Source organism: Crinia signifera, chromosome 2 (assembly GCF_055691185.1).
Source record: "Crinia signifera chromosome 2, ASM5569118v1, whole genome shotgun sequence".
NCBI lineage: Eukaryota > Metazoa > Chordata > Amphibia > Anura > Myobatrachidae > Crinia > Crinia signifera.
The window spans coordinates 52,498,594-52,518,247 of record NC_139218.1 but is presented as its reverse complement, the minus strand read 5'-3'; the positions used below and the strand labels follow the sequence as shown (position 1 = coordinate 52,518,247).

At 45.6% G+C, this 19,654-nt stretch overlaps 1 protein-coding gene across 1 annotated transcript in view; it reads right to left on the bottom strand.

Annotated features, from left to right (window-relative positions):
- The window catches only part of BAZ1B (bromodomain adjacent to zinc finger domain 1B), a 46,879-nt gene extending 34,121 nt beyond the window's left edge, over positions 1–12,758 (bottom strand). The window contains exons 1-2 of the mRNA XM_083172088.1: positions 12,357–12,758; positions 2,363–2,479 (exon numbers count right to left, since the gene is read on the bottom strand). Coding sequence (XP_083028214.1) covers positions 2,363–2,479; positions 12,357–12,475 — 236 coding nt within the window. The 5' untranslated portion in view covers positions 12,476–12,758. The remainder of the gene's footprint in view (positions 1–2,362; positions 2,480–12,356) is intronic.
- Between the last annotated feature and the right edge of the window lie 6,896 nt (positions 12,759–19,654).

Below are 19,654 nucleotides of genomic sequence, written 5' to 3'. Positions count from 1 at the left end.
GTTAGGCATCTTTTTTTGCCATATACGTGTCTAGTGGGGCCTACATACAGGATGATTGCAGCCCAATTTCTAAGCAATTTGACTAGATTGCTTAGAAATGAAGCATGGATCGCTCCATGTGAATGGCTCCCAGCGATAGCTTGAAACATCTAGTCATCACTTGTGTTCTCTCGCCAGAGAACACGGGCATGCTGTGGTGCAGTGCTGTGTGCTGAGCAATGCTAGATTGCTCAGTACTAGGACTCAACCCATTACGTGTGTATGGGGCATCAGTTACAACACATTGCAAATAGGACACACAAGGAAACTGTGCTGATTAATTTGATCTTGGACATTTGTATATTGGCTGCTTGGCGCGACTAAAGCAAAGATGTAGGAGGACATTGCTTTAGGTTTGTAGTATTTTAATATATACAGATAAGTGCAGAGCATAGCCAATATAATTCACAGCACAACACATATGCCAGTGGGTAAATCTATTCTGCAGTAGTCAGTGACAGTTTTGCTGATCAGTTCAAGAGATAAGCTCCTTTGGGAATTAAGGCTGACTACCCATGGTTGTTCAACAAAATTATATATAAAACTAAATGAGAAAATACCAAACACCATCAATATTATTCAGTATAGCGGGGCTCGCAATTCATTAAAGTGCCCATGCTGTAAACCCACAACTAGAGGATTTCTGGGTACTCTTTACCTAGAAGGGCGCCCGTCGCGGGCATCGCGGGTACATTTATGTATGGCCGCGACGCGACCGACGCGATTTCCCATTGAAACCAATGTTAAACATGGAAATCGTGTCGGTCGCGTCGCGGCCGGCCAGAAATGTACCCGCGATGCAATGCTCCCGATTTCCCATAGGAATCAATGTTAAAAGGCGCGATGGACCCGATTTTACTGTTAAATGGCTCAATCCACCCGATTTGGCCATAGGAATCAATGTTAAATGGGCCACAGAGCCCATTAACCCTTAAATGTCCCCCCCAATTTTTAACGCCACCCCACGATCCACGCCAACCCGAAGCGTGGCGAGCGCAGCGAGCCCGCGAGGGGCGGCGGTACGCGTCCTCCGACCTTTTCATGCCCTACTATCCACTAGGGCGTGGTGTGAGAATATAATAGTGTGGCGAGCGCAGCGAGCCACCGAGCCCGAAGCGTGGCGAGTGCAGCGAGCCCCGCGAGGGGACGCGGATACCTTCACAGTTATGCGCGTCCCCTCGCTGGCTTCACAGGTGTCCGTGGCGACGCGGACACCTGTGAAGCCCGCGAGGGGACGCGTCTACCTGTGAAGGTATCCGCGTGCGCTCGCCACGCTTCGGGCTCGGTGGCTCGCTGCGCTCGCCACACTATTATATTCTCACACCACGCCCTAGTGGATAGTAGGGCATGAAAAGGTCGGAGGACGCGTACCGCCGCCCCTCGCGGGCTCGCTGCGCTCGCCACGCTTCGGGTTGGCGTGGATCGTGGGGTGACGTTAAAAATTTGGGGGGACATTTAAGGGTTAATTTGGCCTATTTGGCCCCAAATCGGGTCCATTGAGGCATTTAACAGTAAAATCGCGGTCAATCTGCCGTTTTAACATTGTTCCCTATGGGAAAATCGCGGTGATCGCGGTCATCGCGGGCATCGCGGCCATCCCGATTTACCCGCGATCACCGCGATTTTTACCCCCGATCACCGCGATTTCAATCGCTGGCGCCCTTCTAGGTAAAGAGTACCGATTTCTGTTTGCACACTCCTTTGGTGAGAGCAGAAATCAGGCTAAAATGGTGTCACAAAAGCTAGTTGTATGCTTACCACATGAATGTAAAGCATCACCTCATGCACTTACACTGTTTACCGCAACTCTATGCCTTGCACTAGAGTGCGGTAAACTGCATATCCCAACTTAAGTTCTGGGAACGGTGTGGATAATTGAAGCGCAGCTTTGCGGAGAAGGGCTGTGAATAATTCCAGTGGAGTGTTTAACAAGGTTCAAAGACAAATCTTAAAAGGCACTTAAAATACTAATGGACCAAGTTTGGCTGTACGAGTCACTGAAAGACTCGTCAAACAAAAATCTGCCAAATTCTTGGGAATTCCTTTTAACTTGAAAGCATCTCTTGGCAGAAGCCATATCAGACTACCAACTAGAACGTTCCACTGTGGCACATGGTGTATAGAGAAATTGTAGCAGCAAGCTCTTCCACAATGTTGAGGACCATCGGTCCCTGCACAACCTACATTTTCCAATAAACATTCCACCCAATTAATTCCAATCTATACCATTTAGTATGAGAACCAATTGTCAAGGTGTCAATGTATGTTACAAGATACAAACTCCATTACATTTTACACCTCTCCCAACAGTTATATTACTCACAGTTCTGCCACTTCCTGTTCTTCATCCCAGGCTTCTTTGTGAGTCAGCTGGTTGCTACCAGTGCTTTTACATGTCCATACCCGTTCTTCGTAGTGCTGCAAACGCGCTTCATATTCTCTACAGATGATTAGTTAAGGCAAAATACGGACTTCTAGTTATACTACAATCTTACATAGGTTCATTCTCCCTATCCATGGGGTTCTCAAATTCAATCTTCAAGTACCATCATGAGGTCAAACTTGTTGGTCACCTTTAAAAGGTTCATTCTCCCTATCCATGGGGTTCTCAAATTCAATCTTCAAGTACCATCATGAGGTCAAACTTGTTGGTCACCTTTAAAGATGTCAGGTGAGTGCATCAATTTTACCAGGCAAACATAGTTATATGGGCAGATCCCCAGTAAAGTCACAGTGTATGGCTGCAATAGCTACTGGATTAGAGACACTTAAGGTGGCCATACACACGCAGATTTATATTCAGATCTGGCTGGTTGGAACAAAAACATGGTTATGGATGAGAGCAAATGACAGTTGACCATTTGCTTGGAAATGCTGGAAAACTGACAAACTGTCACTCATCCATAACCATGTTTTTGTTCCAACCAGCCAGATCTGAAGATAAAGGTTACTAGTGTATGGGCACCTTTAGATTAATGCCTGCCAAGCATTTTACCGAACGGTGTACGCCCAACATAATCACGTCACATTCTACAAATTTTTTTGAAAACATTATTTGTTGGGAAAACTACTTTGTGTATAGACAGAAATGCCCGTTTTCATCATGTACATATTGTGGCATGCATACGCACGCTCAAAACTTGCACATTGCATTGAAAACCTGCTGGCGAGAGGGTACGCAGCCTGTCACAGCATAATCGTGGCAAAATTATAAATGGACAGATCTGTATGCATGTAGAACTTCATTCATGCAATTCCAATACAGCTTTACAGTCTTGTGTTTTGAGCATAAAAAGGACTACAGAACCATGAAGGAAGGGTTAGCAGCAATCATGCTAGGGTGAACTGCAGGCAGGATGCTGAGAGGCAAAGGAGAGAACTTGTTATTGCTCCTGAAAATGGGGTGTGGCCTCATCACCACTCACACCTCCGCCCTAATGGTCACTCTCTGGAGAAGCTTGGTGCCCTCGAGCTCTACCCTCTCCGTGAAAATAAGTTGTGCACAGGTCATCTATTCACTGGTTGCCTTGAAAAATTAATTGGAATAATGCCCAATGAATACTTAAATTATAGCACAAAAAGGGGAGACCTACAGATTAGAAAAGGTACTCTGATATAACTTGGCAGTTTCTGGGAAGATGTTCAGATGTGGTGCCCTCTAAGTTGTGGCTTGGCTACTTTGTGGCATTACTTTGAAACACTTAATTTATCACCATATTTTTGTCCCACTTCAGTCTTCTAATCTATGTCTTCTAATCTATGACTTACTTATGTAACTCTCCTTAATATTATGCTTTTATTTATTATTAAACACTAAAGCCTCTAGGGCCCTACACACATGCCGATGTGTGTAGGGCGACCTAGCTATGCTAGGTCAGGACGTAATGCTCCTCTGTCGCTCAGCACACAGAACGAGCTGACAGCGCCAGTGTTCTCCGGTGAGAGAACCCTGGCGATGCCGATATTGATGGACACTGCTCATCCATCTCGGCCAGCGACGAGCATTGCTGTCGCTATAGCCCCTACACACACACACACACACACACACACACACACACACTGATGTAGGGGCATTTTCTAAGCGACTTTGCCAAACTAAGCAAAGTCGCTTAGAAAATGCCTTAATATCAGCATGTGTGTAGGCCAGTGGTAGCCAACTCCAGTCCTCGAGAGCTACCAACAGGTCACATTTTCCAGAGCTGCTTAGCTGCTGCACAGGTGCACTCATTACTCACTGACACATTTTAAAAGATCCACAGGTGGAGCTAATTACTTCACTTGTGATTCTGTGAGGAGATCTGGAAAACATTAACTGTTGGTAGCTCCCTAGGACTGGAGTTGGCTACCCCAGGTGTAGGCCCTATCTAAGTTGTGTGATGCCTTGGGGTGGCTAGTGTTTGCTGGCTAGGCAGGGATCTGCATCCTGATTGAACCTTAGTATTTGGAAGCCACCAGAACGCTGGTTAGTGGGCTGGTATTTTTGGCCAAAGAGTTCCTGATAATTATTCAGCCAAAAAGTGCTTGTTACTACAGAGCGCCCACCTGCATTTTATTGTTGAATAAGAAGTCTCAGCACAATAGAACTTGTTATTTAATAAGTTTGTAATTAGGGTGAGGAGTCCAGCTGCACCCCCCCCCCCCCCCCATAAAGATAAGCAAGTCGTACCTGCATCTCAAGAGTGCCGCTGACTGCTTACCTACACATATTATGCCACGCATTGCATCAGCAACATGGCGGAGGCTATACATCTGTATATATATTTATCCCAGTAATATACGCTAAGAAACCAAGACACAGTACAATGATCCCGCCATTCAAATCGCAAAGACAGGAAAGAGATCTGTTACTGTGCGTCACAATTACCTAAGTGCTGCAGTGGGAGCAAAATGGTTGTTGCTAATGCCCAAGTCATCCCCCAGTAACAAGACCAATGACAAGTCCATGGTTTGGAAGCAATAAGCAGGAATTTAGATGGGTTTATGACTATTTGTGGCTAAACCAAATTTATTTGGGCAAGTGAAAAGTGATTGGAATCCATTTGGAGTGACAAATTAATTGCTCCAACGGGAGCCCGTTAAAACAACAAATTTGCCCCCTTATAGCTTATGGGAAGTGGACAATACCGCCAAGACTTTGGGTTTAATTTAAAACACTTAAGTGGAACGTGCACATCTCCATCAAAATTAAGCATATTAAAAAAAAAAAAATTACCATAGTGAAGTCACGACAGTACTGGTTATTTAAAATCTTTATTTTGGAAATGTTTTAAAGGTCAAATGACAGTGGGATCCACCAGGATCAACTGGTGGATCCCACTGGACCTCTTTGACGGCACAGCACGTCCCAGCCTTGACGTGTGAGAACATCCACTCTTCTGCGGTTCTCCCCACCTCCAGCGGCTACTCACCACTCCGCAATAATAGTGAGGACTACAGCAATACGGGAGCCGCAGCATACCCTCATGGAGACACGATTCTTCCTCTGGTAAAGTGCACTTACCTGTGTGACTGTAATCCATAAAGGCCCATCACAAGTATATCTGCTATAATTCTCCCCCCAACTTCTCCCTTCCCCCGGGCGTGATAGTGGGCTTTCCCACCCACACTGTGGTTTAACTGATTTCGTCATTGACTTATTGTATATTGTCATTATATTTTTATCCATTTTTTAATGTGAGTAAAGTATATACATTCTAACCATTGTGATATTAATTTTAGTAGCGTTTTCAAAGGTAGGACCTTTGATAAAGCTGCACTGCCACAAGCAGCGAAACGCGTTAGTCTATAGCCTGGACCAGGATCAGCTGAACACATTTGTTCCCTACCCATCAGATTCTCCAGTGTACTGGGTGCCCATCTCCAAATCCTGGGAGACAACTGCCTATATACCACCCTGCATTTGCGGTACATTGTTGTCGACACCACGCGGACATATTTCCAAGCAGGAATCACGGTTGGTTACAACGAACTGAGATCATTGACCAGTTGGTCAACAAATTCTCCAACCCTGAGGACACCTACCATCCGATCCCATCCCCATTATTGGAGCCTCTAAGCGACGTGAGACACTGTGGCCTAAACAGTTCGCAGCCCTACAACATCCATTGGGTTTCCAACCAACTGTGGCCCCCACAGTCGCATCTACTTGAGGACCTTTTGCTATTCAGCTTTCGGGACTGGATCATAATCACAATCAGTGGTAACTATTGGGCAACCCTTAATATTCCAGCTACTTACCCACTTCCACCATTTCTTGGGTCCATTCCATTCAGCCTCCGGTCCAGTTATTGACTCACCTTTTTATTGTTGTATGTAATTGATTTATGACATGTTTTAATTGTTATTAAATATTTGTACGATTATTTCATCAATACCAGCGCCACTTCTTTTTCTTGTCTATTCCCTACTTTGGGGTGCCAGTATTGTGACTCTCCTCCCCCCCCCAAATACACCACAGCCTGTGTCTAATAAGGTGCCCATCCACTAGTGCGACTTATCGGAGGCTTGAAGTCACATTCCCTTTAATTCATTGGCAGCTTCACGAGCAGCAGCATGGTATACAATACACTGTTTGCGGTGCTTTTGCATATGAAGGATCCCACAAAGTCATGCATGGCAGAAGGATCCCACAAAGCCATGATGATCTCCATGGTCCAATCTGATGTACATGTGACCATCGGAGGTAAAACACATACGATGTGACCCCTTTTCATGCGATTGTCCGATCAAAATCGTGTGATGGGCAACTTTACCCTCTCCGCTAGTGCCCAACCCTAACTCCCGCACCCACCGCCTAACCAGAGCTCTCCCCACTAGTACCCAAACCTCCACCCCATCACACTAACTCCCCCCCCCCCCCCCACACCCCCATGTCACTCACTGAACAGAATACATGAAGAAGTCAGGATTCCGTTCTGGCATTCCAATTGTCTCCCCGCAGTAGTGGGGGATGCTGGCATTGGTAAAGTGAACGCTGACTACCCGGACAACACCAACTGTTGCCAATATAGATGAAAATCAGGTCTAAGGCTGCCCCCCTAAATTAGTACAGTATGGGCATCATACAGCCCCATAGCAAAAAATAGGAATTCAAAAAAAATCTGTTTATATTATTTGTGGACCTGTGGCAATATAACCACACATATAATAAAAAAAAAATGCAACGCATCCCACAGCAGTTCTGAATCATATCCCAAGTTGCTGTGATGAAAGCAACACAGCACCTAGAACAAGGAAGTATGATTCAGCGGCTTGATTTACAGTTGTATGCATGTAATTAAAAGGGTGTGGATCGTTTTATCGACCACACTTAGGTCGACAGTCCTTAGGTCGACAGTGCTGGGTCGACATGTTTTTAAAAGTTTTTTGACCCGAATGTCGACACAGTCGACATGGACACAGTTGGAAGTCACCCGTAGCCCCTCGCAACGCTCGCAGTGCTTAGGGCACTATTTTATTCTCCCACCATGCCCTAGTGGATGGTAGGGCATGAAATACCGCCTGTCGGCACACGTCTGCTCAGAAAAACAGTAAAAAATACCATGTCGACCTTCCGACCTAACCCATGTCGACCTTCCCACCTGTTGACCCAACGGTGTCAAACTAAGTGGTGTCAACAATACGAATTAAAAGGTGTCTATCCTGTTTATATACTAGAACAGCGGTTCCCAACCCGTGGTATGCGTACCACCAGGGGGTTCGCGCTGGTCTTTCAGGGGGTACGCAAACCAGAAGCCGCTAATGGTGGCTGCGAGACCCGGCATATGCGCAGGACGTCGGGTCACGACGCCGCGGCTGGAAGGACGGATGGCAGTCAGACGGGTTGCTGGGGGTATGCTGCGCCGGCTTCTGAGCCTGAGGGGAGGAGAGTGCATTGCGCATCTCTCCTACCCCTCACCGTGCTTCCCTGTGACTGGGCCGCCCGTCAGCCAATTAGAGCTTGCAGGCCGGCAGCCAATCAGGAGCCGGCCTGCATACTTTGATTGGCGGGCAGCCCAGTCACAGTGAAGGGAAGGAGAGATGCGCAGTGTGCTGTACTCTCCTTCCCTGAGAGAAGAAGGCGGCAGCTACATGTCAGTGACTGCAGGGGGACACTGGACGGTCCTCTCCCCGGCAGCAGCATCAATGGTGAGTGTGTTGCTGCTGGGAAATACTGTGGGGGGCATACCTGTTGCTGGCACTGTGGGGGCATACCTGTTGCTGGCACTGTGGGGGCATACCCAGTACCATGGGGTCATACCTGGCACAGTGGTGGCATTCCTGTTTCTGGCACTGTGGGGGCATACGTGGCACCATTGGAGCATATGTGTATCTGGCACTTTTGGGGGCATATGTGTATCTGGCACTACTGGAAGGCTAACGTGATCCCTTGGAATGTCTGTTGCTTCAGTAATAGAGATTTGACAAGGTTCTGTTATTTTATATGCTGTCCGCAGAATGGGCCGAGTTTATATTGCGGTCAAGTGGTTGCACTTTTTTTTTTTCTTTTTCTCGTCATTGCCAGTATGAACGCTATGTTTTATATTTGGTACCAGAATGATTTTTGTAGTATAAACTGGGCACTAGAATCTTTTTGGATATCATACATCAGCATGTTCTTAAATTAATCTGAAGACATGGCACATACCACCACAGTGAAAATAGGGGAGTGACTTGCCCCTGTTAAGCCACACCCTTCCAATGAAGCCACACCCCCTAACATTTTGGCACGCGGCTTGACACGAGGGGGTACTCATAAATTAAAAGCCTAATCAAGGGGTACGGGAGACAAAAAAAGGTTGGGAACCACTGTACTAGAAGAATCAAGTTCCCAAATACAGACTGTGGATTATAGAACAGTTACAGACAATCCTCTGTCAGTATAAAACGTATTCAAGCCTCAGATCCATATAGGCAGTTCAAGGTCTTAGTATCCTATATGGCATTAACTTGTCTATGCAATCCAATGTAGTACTTGCACAACAATATAGAAAGTTGGTCAAGATTATCAAGACAAAGCAACCAAACGGTCTATGAAGGATAGCGTTAACTATATTTGCCAAATGTAATATGTGAAAACATACGAAATCCATTACACAAGCATGAAACAGTTAAAAATTCATCATGGTCTGACTTATATAAACACACAACATGCGAGATTCAATTGTTATCGTCAGCAGCTACAGCTCTCAGGCACCCAAAGGAGCCATTCAATTGTTGCACTTCTAGGGCGCAAATAGCTGCCGACGACAGCATATCCATTTGCTCCTCCCAAAAGTGGCAAGGTAAAACTGCACTGCCAGTGCAAAATACCAATATTAGCAGTACATACCATACCATTTATTTTTTATTTCCTTAAGCTATCAGTTTTCTACCAAAGCAATCTGAATTTGAGGTACTTGTTTCCTAGAACGGCGCCCAGATTTGCTACGTACGTTAACGTAGCTAAATCGCATCGGACATTTTTTAGTTAATTTATTCACTGCTCTGTATGCCCCAGGCCATCGCACCTCCCGCAAAAATCGCATGCGATGCGATTTTTTAGTTAATTTATTCACTGCTCTTATGTCCCCAGGCCCATCTCATCACATCTCCAGCAAAATCGTATGCGATTTTCTGGGGTGCGATGCCATGTCAGACACTTGTATGACATGCAATTAGGTTTGAATGACCCCCCTCACTATCCACTCCACCCCGAAGCATGGCTAGCACAGCGAGCCCCGCGCGGGGCAGCGGAACGCGTCCGCCCTTTTCATTCCGCCAATATCCACGTTGACGTGGAGTTTATTTTATATAGTGAGGCTCGCCACGCTTCAGGGTGGCGTGGATAGTGGGGGGGGGGGGGGGGGGGGCATTCGAACCTGGCATGGCACCCCAAAAAATCGCATGCAATTTTGCGGGAGGTGCGATGCCACACAATGAATTGGGCCTGGGGACATAAGAGCAGTGAATAAATGTAAAAAAAAAAAAAAAAAAAAAAAAAAATCGCACTAAAATGGCCCATGCGATGCAATTTTTTTAGGCAGAATAGCCCTCTAAGCAATTTGCTTAGTGGGCGCCGTTCTAGGAAACAAGTACCGAATTTGATGCTGACCGCTACCCAGTAGCTTGAGGAAATCAGATTAAACCATAGGGGATATGGGCAGGTACACACAATGTACAATTTCATGACGACTTTTAAGCCAAAAGCATTTGTCTCATAATTAAACAGACAGCCACCTGATCATTGTCAAATAACCCCCTTAAGGGAGCAAATCAATTATTTGTAGCTGTAGTCTAAACTGCACAGGAGCTATTCAATTTGTTTTACAACATACTGTAAAACTATAAAAACCTTCCAAAAAAAAAAAAAAAACTAAAGATACCTAAAGATATGCCAGAAAAACTAAATATTTCAAATATGAAATAACCAGGGTGCATGACTCACCCACATAAATCTTCACTGTGTTGGCTTTGATAGACAGATATTGTTGAAATAGGGGACCACACATCCCATCACTGTATTATACTGTGCAAGCAAAAAGGCCCATGTCTCCCTCACATCAGGGGTCACACGAACCCCATTTCACGCTGGGGTATTATACTGTACAACTAACAAAGCCTAAACAGGTCCATCTTTACCATATATGTAGCGAAGACCACATGCCATCTCATGACAGGGTAGTATAGCCTACAATAATGGGTCACACGAATCCAGTCTCACTTTAAGGTAATACTGGTGCAACTATAGAGCAGCAAGATCAACACAAGTCCTATGGAGTAAAGCACTACACACTAGATATGCTGGCCAATAGGACCAACATATTGGCCACATTGTTTAGTGTGCACCCGCCATGCATACAACTACGCATGTTCCATCAGTGCTAAATGCATGGGTGACCCAAGTATTTGGTCAGTGAGGGCCAAGCTGTCAAATTATTTATTACCAGGTATTTATACAGCGCACACATATTCCGCAGCACTTTACAGATAATATTTGAACATGCATACGGGCTATTTCACACACTCCGGCTCCTGCCGGACAGCGAAATCCCGCACGGCCAGGAAGCCATGCCGCACTAAGAAGTTTAGAATGGAGGGGATGGCCACAGCCCAGCAGCCGTCCCTCCCAGTGGTGGGATCCGGCTGCAATCGGACGGCCGGACCATCGCCGTCCCGTGTGAATGGACACAATAGTGTCCATTGACAACTACTGTGCACGGCTTTTGGCCATGTGGGATTTCGCCGCCCAGCAGGAGCCGGAGTGTTTGGAATAGCCCTATCTGTCCGTGCCCCAATGGAGCTTACAATCGGTATTCCCTGCCACATGCGTACACACATTCATTGTTGGGTTAATTTGGTTGCTAGCCAATTAACCTATCATTATATATTTGGATTGTGGGAGGAAACCAGAGCACCCGGAGGAAACCCATGCCAAATGCAGCATAGCCTTCGTCATTACTCCATCAATGCCCACAGTATATGCCAGCTTCATAATGCTGTCAGACAAGCATTGAGGGGCAGACTAGATGGGCCAAGTGGTTCTCATCTGCCGTCAAATTCTGTGTTTTTTAAGATGACTACAGATTGTGAAGTGTGTACCCAGCTTTAGTCATCTCACATCAAGATACTATACATACCAAAAGTATCACACATCAAAACTCCTGGCAGGTTATGTGCCAGTAATAAGGACTATACAGGTCTTGAGTTAACATACAAATGTTATACGGTGCTAGTACCACACATGTTCTATCTCACGTAAGAATATTATACTGTACTAGAAATGGGAACCATATAACCATACAATAAGGCCTAAAAATGTCCATCTTACATAAGACTGCGAGAATAGCGAAGACAGGTCCTATCTCACACCAGGGTATTACACAATGCAAGTAACGAGGAGCCATCTCACATTAAACTGCACACACAGTCAAGCTCACATATGTCCCATCTCAGAGTATTCTAGCGTAGGAGAAGCGAGTGCATGCATCTAGGTCAGGGTTTAACCAAGAGTAGCATCACTGCTCTACAGTGACCGAGATGCTAAAACACATGCTCCATGTATTAGATACAGCAATAGGCAGAAGCCCCTGTACACAGCGCCAGGCGGCTCCCACACTGGGCATATACTGTAGCTGTGGTGCCTGATCACCAGCCGGACACAACACAGGCACATAACTCAGCCGGTCACCATAGGAATCACCAGTAACAGCCCGGCTCGGGGCACAATAGGCCACGGCTGCCCCCACCGCACACAGGAGCAGTACGGGAGAGCAGGGGAGGCAGCAGCGTAGGAGTAACATCCCCTGACAGGCGCCGGCTCTCGGCCTCACACCGGCACTGGACGTAGGAAAGGATACTCCCGGTTCCGGAAAGCCTCCTTGCTGTGCTCCACCACGAATACTTCCTCCCCTTCTGCGGGCGACTCGGTCAACGGCTTCACCAGAGGGAAAGGCTTGCGGCCCAGCAGCGGCGCCATCGCTCGGGCTGTGCGACGGGACGCTACGTAGCTCCGGGATGCGGCGAGCGGCCTGATCCGTACGCGCGTAGAGCACGGGGTGTAATGGGGACACCGCCTGACACTTCCCGCCCCCGCCGCTTTCCCGCGCCGACCCCTCACGCACCAACAAGAGAAGAAGGGATTGAAAAATGGCGGGAGATTCCTTTCCGCCGCCGGCTCACTCCACCGCACAAACAACCATGAATGCGATGACAGTAAGGCCCCGCCCACTGCCCCGCCAAACAGCCACGCGATTGGCGGTCGCCGCAGCCGGGATTTTCCGTCCGCTCTTCTTAGTGGACGTCGATGCTCGCGTGGCCACGCCCTTTCTTCTTTCCCTTCTCCACAGCAAGGTGAGTTGCAGCGCGCGCAACGGGGTCGCAGATGTCATTAATATTGTATGGATTGTTTTTTTTTTTTTTTAAATTAACTTTATTGAGATGACCAAAAAAACGTAAACAAAAATATCCGGCCATTTCCGTGCTTTGTCTTTTCGTTTTATACCACCCCCTCCTTATCTTATTCTCTGCCCGCGTACTGCTGCTGCGTGCTCGTACACTGTAGGCCGAGGCCTTATAGCAGTCCAGCTCTGACAATTACAGCCTGGTAGTGCTGCCCAAGCTGCCATAGTCTTCTTACATAGTCTTCCATGGTGCACTCACTGAATGTGTATACTATTTGATATCAGAACAAGATGTTTATTTTACTTCCACTCTATGGGGTTTATTCTAGTTCATTCTTTCTGACAAAATCCTTCTTAGATGGACAAAACCATGTGCACTGCAGGGGGGCAGATGTAACATGTGCAGAGAGAATTAGATTTGGGTGAGTTATTTTGTTTCTGTGCAGGGTAAATACTGACTGCTTTATTTTTACACTGCAATATAGATCTCACTTTGAAGTAAAACCCCACCCAAATCTAATTCTCTCTGCACAAGTAACACCTGCCCCCCTGCAGTGCACATGGTTTTGCCCATCTAAGAAGGATTTTGTCAGAAAGAATGAACCAAAATAAGGCCCTATGTGATCTGATAGCCAATGTTGAGGTATTTGCACGTTGAACCCATGTTTAAACCTTAACCCCTGGGAAAAAGGACAAAACTACCATGTTCAGGGAGCGCAGCTGCTATGGGTCCCTTCCCTGTTACTGTAACCTGTGCTACATACAATTTTTTACCATTGGGTGGTATATAGTAGCATTGGCCATTAACGCTATCGCAGGGTTGCCTACTTTTGAAAAACATTTCAGGGAGAAAATGAAAAGCCGGGGACGGGCCTTGTGCTGCCAGGGGGCGGGCCTTGCGTTTACAGTATTTTGATAAGCATTCTACTAGGGCAGGGATGTAGGCACACACAGTCAGGGGCACACATGAACAGGGGTAGAGGCATACATGGGCAGGGGTAGAGAGGTACACAAGGGCTAGGGAACATGCAGGTAGGAATGGAGACTGAAATGAGCAGGGACAGAGGCACATATGTGTAGGGACAGGGGAACATATGGCTGAAGTAAATGGAGACCTACATATGCACAAAACTGTTGACAGCCACCACATTGGGTATACATAAAGAAAGACCTGGGATGAGAAGGGAGGGGGGAGTGCAGCATGGCTGGGACCATGCGTGGCCGGGCTGGGAACACATGCAGAGCTCTTGAGTCAACTGCTAGCCTCCTCAGCTGCAGCGGCCACCCCACCTCCCCTGGCTGCAGCAGTCTCCACAGCAAAGAGAAAAATACACACATAAGCTGCCATTCTGACCTGTATTCAGTTGTCAGCAAGCCCAGGGAGAGAGCAGCAGCGGAACCTCTTTTCACCTGCAGAAACTAAACATGTTGGGGCGGGGCTGATTCTGTGCAGCGAGTATACTTACACATGCTTTCTTCCGCAGCTGCCGCTTCACTTTCAGGATGGCTACTTTGCATGCGCTAGTGGCTAGATAACGGCGATGCGCCACTGTAAGGATAAATGTGTAGCCCCTCGATCTGGTGGCCCCTTAGGTACCAGTGAGAATGTATTCTTAACACTACACACCAAACACACGGTGGCGAGTCAAGAAACATTCTGATTTATTAAGAGTTTAACAGTAGGTTAAAAGACATGATACATGGGTGTGGACAAATGTATGGTACTTTGTTATTGGCTGTTTAACAGTTGCTGGGCAGATTAAACAGGAGACATACAAGATATTATACACAAAGAAAATGAGTAACAAGGGGGGTTTTCGATTATACAAGAGTTTGTGCAGGTGCACGCTGCATAGCAATTCTAGAGGGGGAGGGTGGAAAATAGAAGCTTAGTAGAAACAGATAAGACACATAGGCTTATTATCGGCAACCTTGAAATGTAGCTAAGGAAAACATGATGAGAACAGACTACGTGCAAATTCTTATATGCTAAATGGGTTCTAAATTTTAACCCTTCAATCCCCTCTTAGAATCATGAATTTAGATGATATGATTCTTCTTACCAAATTCCTTATTTCTGTGCTTAGCGAGATATTGTTTGTAACCTTCAGGGGAATTTGCGTGTGCAGGGGCAATGGATTCATACATAATACCTTTAGTAGCAAGTTTTCTACAACATAGTATAATACAAAAAACGACAATACAGATAATAGTAAGAATAATCAATATATAGATTGCTAATTGAACAAGGGCCTGTTCTATACCATTTGGGTGACCATTTTTATTACATCCCTATGTCCATCGTTTGGAGACACAGGGGTTAATGGTGCAAAAGTCTATCTGGTAGGCGGCTACCTCGGTGCTGAAAAAATTGTACCAGAAAATGTATACGCCTGCCTTTTCAGTCATGTCCACTTCAGTTTTTGTGCAAAGGTATCTGGCAAACAAGAATCAATAGAATAATATACGTTATCCACCATCGTCCAGAATTCTAGAATGACCTTATCTGCTGGTGAGTCGTCTTCTCCATCATGTAGGAGGTTAGGGCTGTCTGCCCCCATTAGTACCTCGCCTTGATCTGTTCTCTATCCGGGACGTTACTCGGGATTCTCTTTACCCTGGATGCGTGTATCCACACTGGACTCTCTTCTGTAAGGACAGCCGTCCTCGTTACTGCTACGATCTCTGTTTCTGGACCATGGGTGAAATCTCCTGGACCTTTATTCCTGGGGAGAACCTTCACAACGACCTTGTCTCCGATCTGGAAAGGATGTGTTGATTCCTGTGGATTAAAAAGATTTTTACAAATAACACTATGTTCAATTTCACTAAGTCTGGTGATGAGGGATCTAACATACTCTTCTCTAATCTGTTCTAGGTCTCCCTCCTGGACTACTAATGGTTTCTTAGCCCAGGGCGTGGGGAAAGGTCTTCCTATTAAAATTTCAAAGGGTGAATAACCCAGAGTCTGTTGGGGGGGTCATTCTAATTTCTGCTAGGACTATGGGGAGGGTTTGTTTCCATTTATTAAATGTTCCTCCTGTGGCTTTCCTAAGTTTATCCTTTTCTCCACTATCCCTGAACTTTGAGAATGATAGAGAATGTGAAATTTCCTCTCTATTTGCAATGCTTTCACTAAAGCTTGTGTGATTTTTTTGCTGTAAAGGCAGTGCCTTTGTCGCTATCTATTTGGAGCGGGCATCCCCATCTAGGGATGATTTCTTGTGTTAGTATGCGTGCAACTGTTTTTGCATCTTCTGCTTTTGTGGGAAATGCCTCTGGCCATCTGGAAAACATATCTACTATGACCAGAGCATACTCCTGTTTTGTACCTTTGTTAGGTATATGTGTAAAATCAATTTGCAAATGTGTGAAAGGAGTAGTTGGGTACTCCGGGTGTTGATGCTTTGCTTTCATTGGGTTATTAGGGTTGTTGCGCAGACAGGTAATACATCTGCTAATGTACTAATCTACCAATGTTTTAGCATCTGTGATATAAAAGTCTTTGCTCAAAAGTATAGCTGTGGTGATTTTGCTATAATGTCCTACCCCATGGTAGTGAGCAATGAACAATGGGGCGCTTGATTGTGGTATGCATGGTCTCCCCTCTTTGCAGATCAATCCTGTTATAGGATTTTTCTGCAATATTGGAAATAACCAGTCATCCAAGTCTTTTTGTGATGCTGAGCTTTGTAGTTCAGTGATCAGGTTTATCTTTCTATATTTGGCAAGCTCTTGTGAGCGCTATGAGTTCTGCAGCTTGTGCTGATTGATATGGAATGGGTATCGCTTCTAAAATGTCATTTGGGAGGCGTACCACTGCGTAGCCTGCCTGATATGTCGAGTCATTGGGTCTACTACAAGAACCATCCACAAATACATGGTCAGAACCTGGTATTGGTACAGGGGAAATGTCAAGTCTAGGGGAGGTCTCTGACTCTATTGATGCAGAACAGTCATGATCGTCAGGAATGTCATCCTGGGAGCCCTTTAGTCCTAAAAGTGCATTTAGAATGGGTGCGGGGCCTGAGGATGCGTTTGCATACTTAATGGTGAGTGAGGGGCTTCCTAGCAACAGAACCTCATCTCCACTAAGACGCTGGGCTGACATGTTGTGTGTGTAGCCCTTTAAGTAATGCTACAACATTATGTGTGGTATGGAGAACAGTGGGTGAGCCTAGGGTGAGTGTGGTTGCCATCTCAGCTACCATTGCACAGGCCACCAGTGCCCGAAGACAGGCAGGCATACCTTGGACCGACACCGGCATCACTTTGGAAAAGAATGCCACGGGGCGCAGCTTACCTCCATATTCTTGTGTCAGCACACCCGCCATGGTTTTACATTTTGTCCCTTGCATATAAATGAAATGGTTGTACATAGTTTGGGAGGGTCAATGCCGGACTTTTCATCAACATACATTTTTAAGGCTTTCATATGCATTTAACATTTCTTGTGACCATTGTATCTGTTTAGGTTTGTCATTGAGTGTGGCTTGTCTCAAAATGTTATCATAGTAGGAACAGTCAGGAATCCACTGTCTGCAATAATAGTGTTTGGGCGGACCAGACCCAGTACAGACTGTATGCGTTGTGGGCTGACTTTCCTCTCTCCCTTTTTCAAGACAAAACCTAAATAATCAACATTCTTTTTGCACCATTGCATTTTTGCTTTTTGACACTTTGTGCCCACATTCACAGAGCCAGTTTAACAGTGATATACCATCCTCTCGGCATGCCTCCTTTGTTGAACTACAGATAAGCAGATCATCTGCATACTGTAGCAGGACTGAACCATAGGGGGGGTGCCAGGGGGTTAATGTGGCTTGGAGCACGATGCTGTACACAACAGGGGAGTCAATATACTCCTGCATCATGTTAACTGCTGGCCTCAAAAGAAAATGCAAATAACAGTTGTGTCTGGGTGTCCACAGGTATGCTAAAAATGCATTTTTTCAAATCGGTTACTGAGAAGTAGGCGGCATCTACAGGGATGGCTGAGATGAGTGAGTTTATATCAGGTACAATGGGTGCAATGGGAACAATTAATTGGTTTATTGCTCTGAGGTCCTGTTGACCATATCTGAGGATTTACAGTGTCTAATTCTGTGTTTGGGTCAGAACTGTCGGTCATGAGCAAGTGTGGTGATGAAACATCAATTCCCTTTCCTGCTTCTGATGGACTAATTGTGATTTCTAGCACAGAGAGAAGATCTCTGCCTAGCAAATTCATTAGGCAGTCAGGTATTACAGTAAATTCATGTTTTCCTATGTCATGGCCCTTTAAGGTCTGTCTCTTTCACAGTCAATCTGAAATCTGGGGTTGTCTCTAGGTCTGGGTTGGCTGGGCTGCATGGGGTTACTGATCTGTCGGGGTTTGTTTGAAGGGAACGGACAGTCTCTAGCCCAATGGCTATCCCTTTTACAATTATAGCAGCTTGTCTGCCTGTTGGGTGGGGGTCCCGCAGGAGCCCTCTGAGGTAGCCTGTCTCTAGGAGAACGGAATGATTTATTCTGTCTCCTAGGATTGTTTTGATTTTGGAAGCGTGTGAACGGGGTATGTGGTGGTGTGACAGTGTTTCTTTTAACTTCAAAACAATCTGCTGCTTCCTTTTCATACAAATGTTTTTTCAAAATCCTTCACTGTGTCAGAGGTCCAAGTTGAAACAGTCGGCAGCAGATTATTAATGAAAGTAGAAACAAGTAAATTATCATTATGCAGAAGCGGCAGACCTGCTTCCTCGGTCCCGCACTTCTTGAATCTTTTCCAGAAATTTGTCACTATTTCTGACACTTTCTGCTTACAACTTACAGCTATGGGGAGAGATGAGCGTGCTTTCTTTAAATATGTTATGCATCCTATTGGTGTTATCATTGGTTTGGGACGATTTTTAATTATCCTATCTATCCCGCTAAATTGTCTACCCAAGGGTTAATGAAATAGTAATTTGTGGGGAGACACGGGCAACATATTCTTTACATGTCTCTCCTGGTAAAAGCGGGGAATATTCTGTTTCTTTACTCTAATATAATCCCATAGTATAACAGTATGTCAGTCAATATAGTCACAATAATATCTGTCACAAGTCAAGTCGCAATTGTACTTAGAATCACTTTAAACAAAATGACATTCAGTAGCCAAATCACTTTGCAAATCTACTTACAATCACTTTAAACAGCAATAACACTCAGTGGCCGTACACTTACCACCCGTTCACTGAGTATTCTTAATACAAAACATACAGTAAGGCAGACAGAACACTTCAGCGTACGTACACTTACCATCTGTCCACTGAGTGTTTAAACAAATACACAGTTTGCAACATTAACAGACAAACATGTACATACATATATTTAGGCGATCAGATCGAGGAGGCTTTCTCTGTGAACCCCTGGTTCAATTGCGGTATCCCGGATACCTGTTTCGTAATCTCAAGTCCCGGACTTGAATTACCTTTACGTGGACCCCAGGTCCTTTTTTATGACGTGGACCGCTGGTCCTTGTATCCCTGATACATTTATGGCGTCATAAATTTCCTTACATACAATTACGTAATATTAAGTCCCGGACTTAAATATTACCTTGTCACGTGTTCCCGGAACACGGAGTGAGTTCAGATCCAGTAGATGGTCGCAATCCCTTAGCGGAAAAAGACAGACAAGTAATTCTCTATCTTACCGATCAGGGGACGATCGTCTGGACCCCGGACTGGCCCCCAAATTGTAAGGATAAATGTGTAGCCCCTCGATCTGGTGGC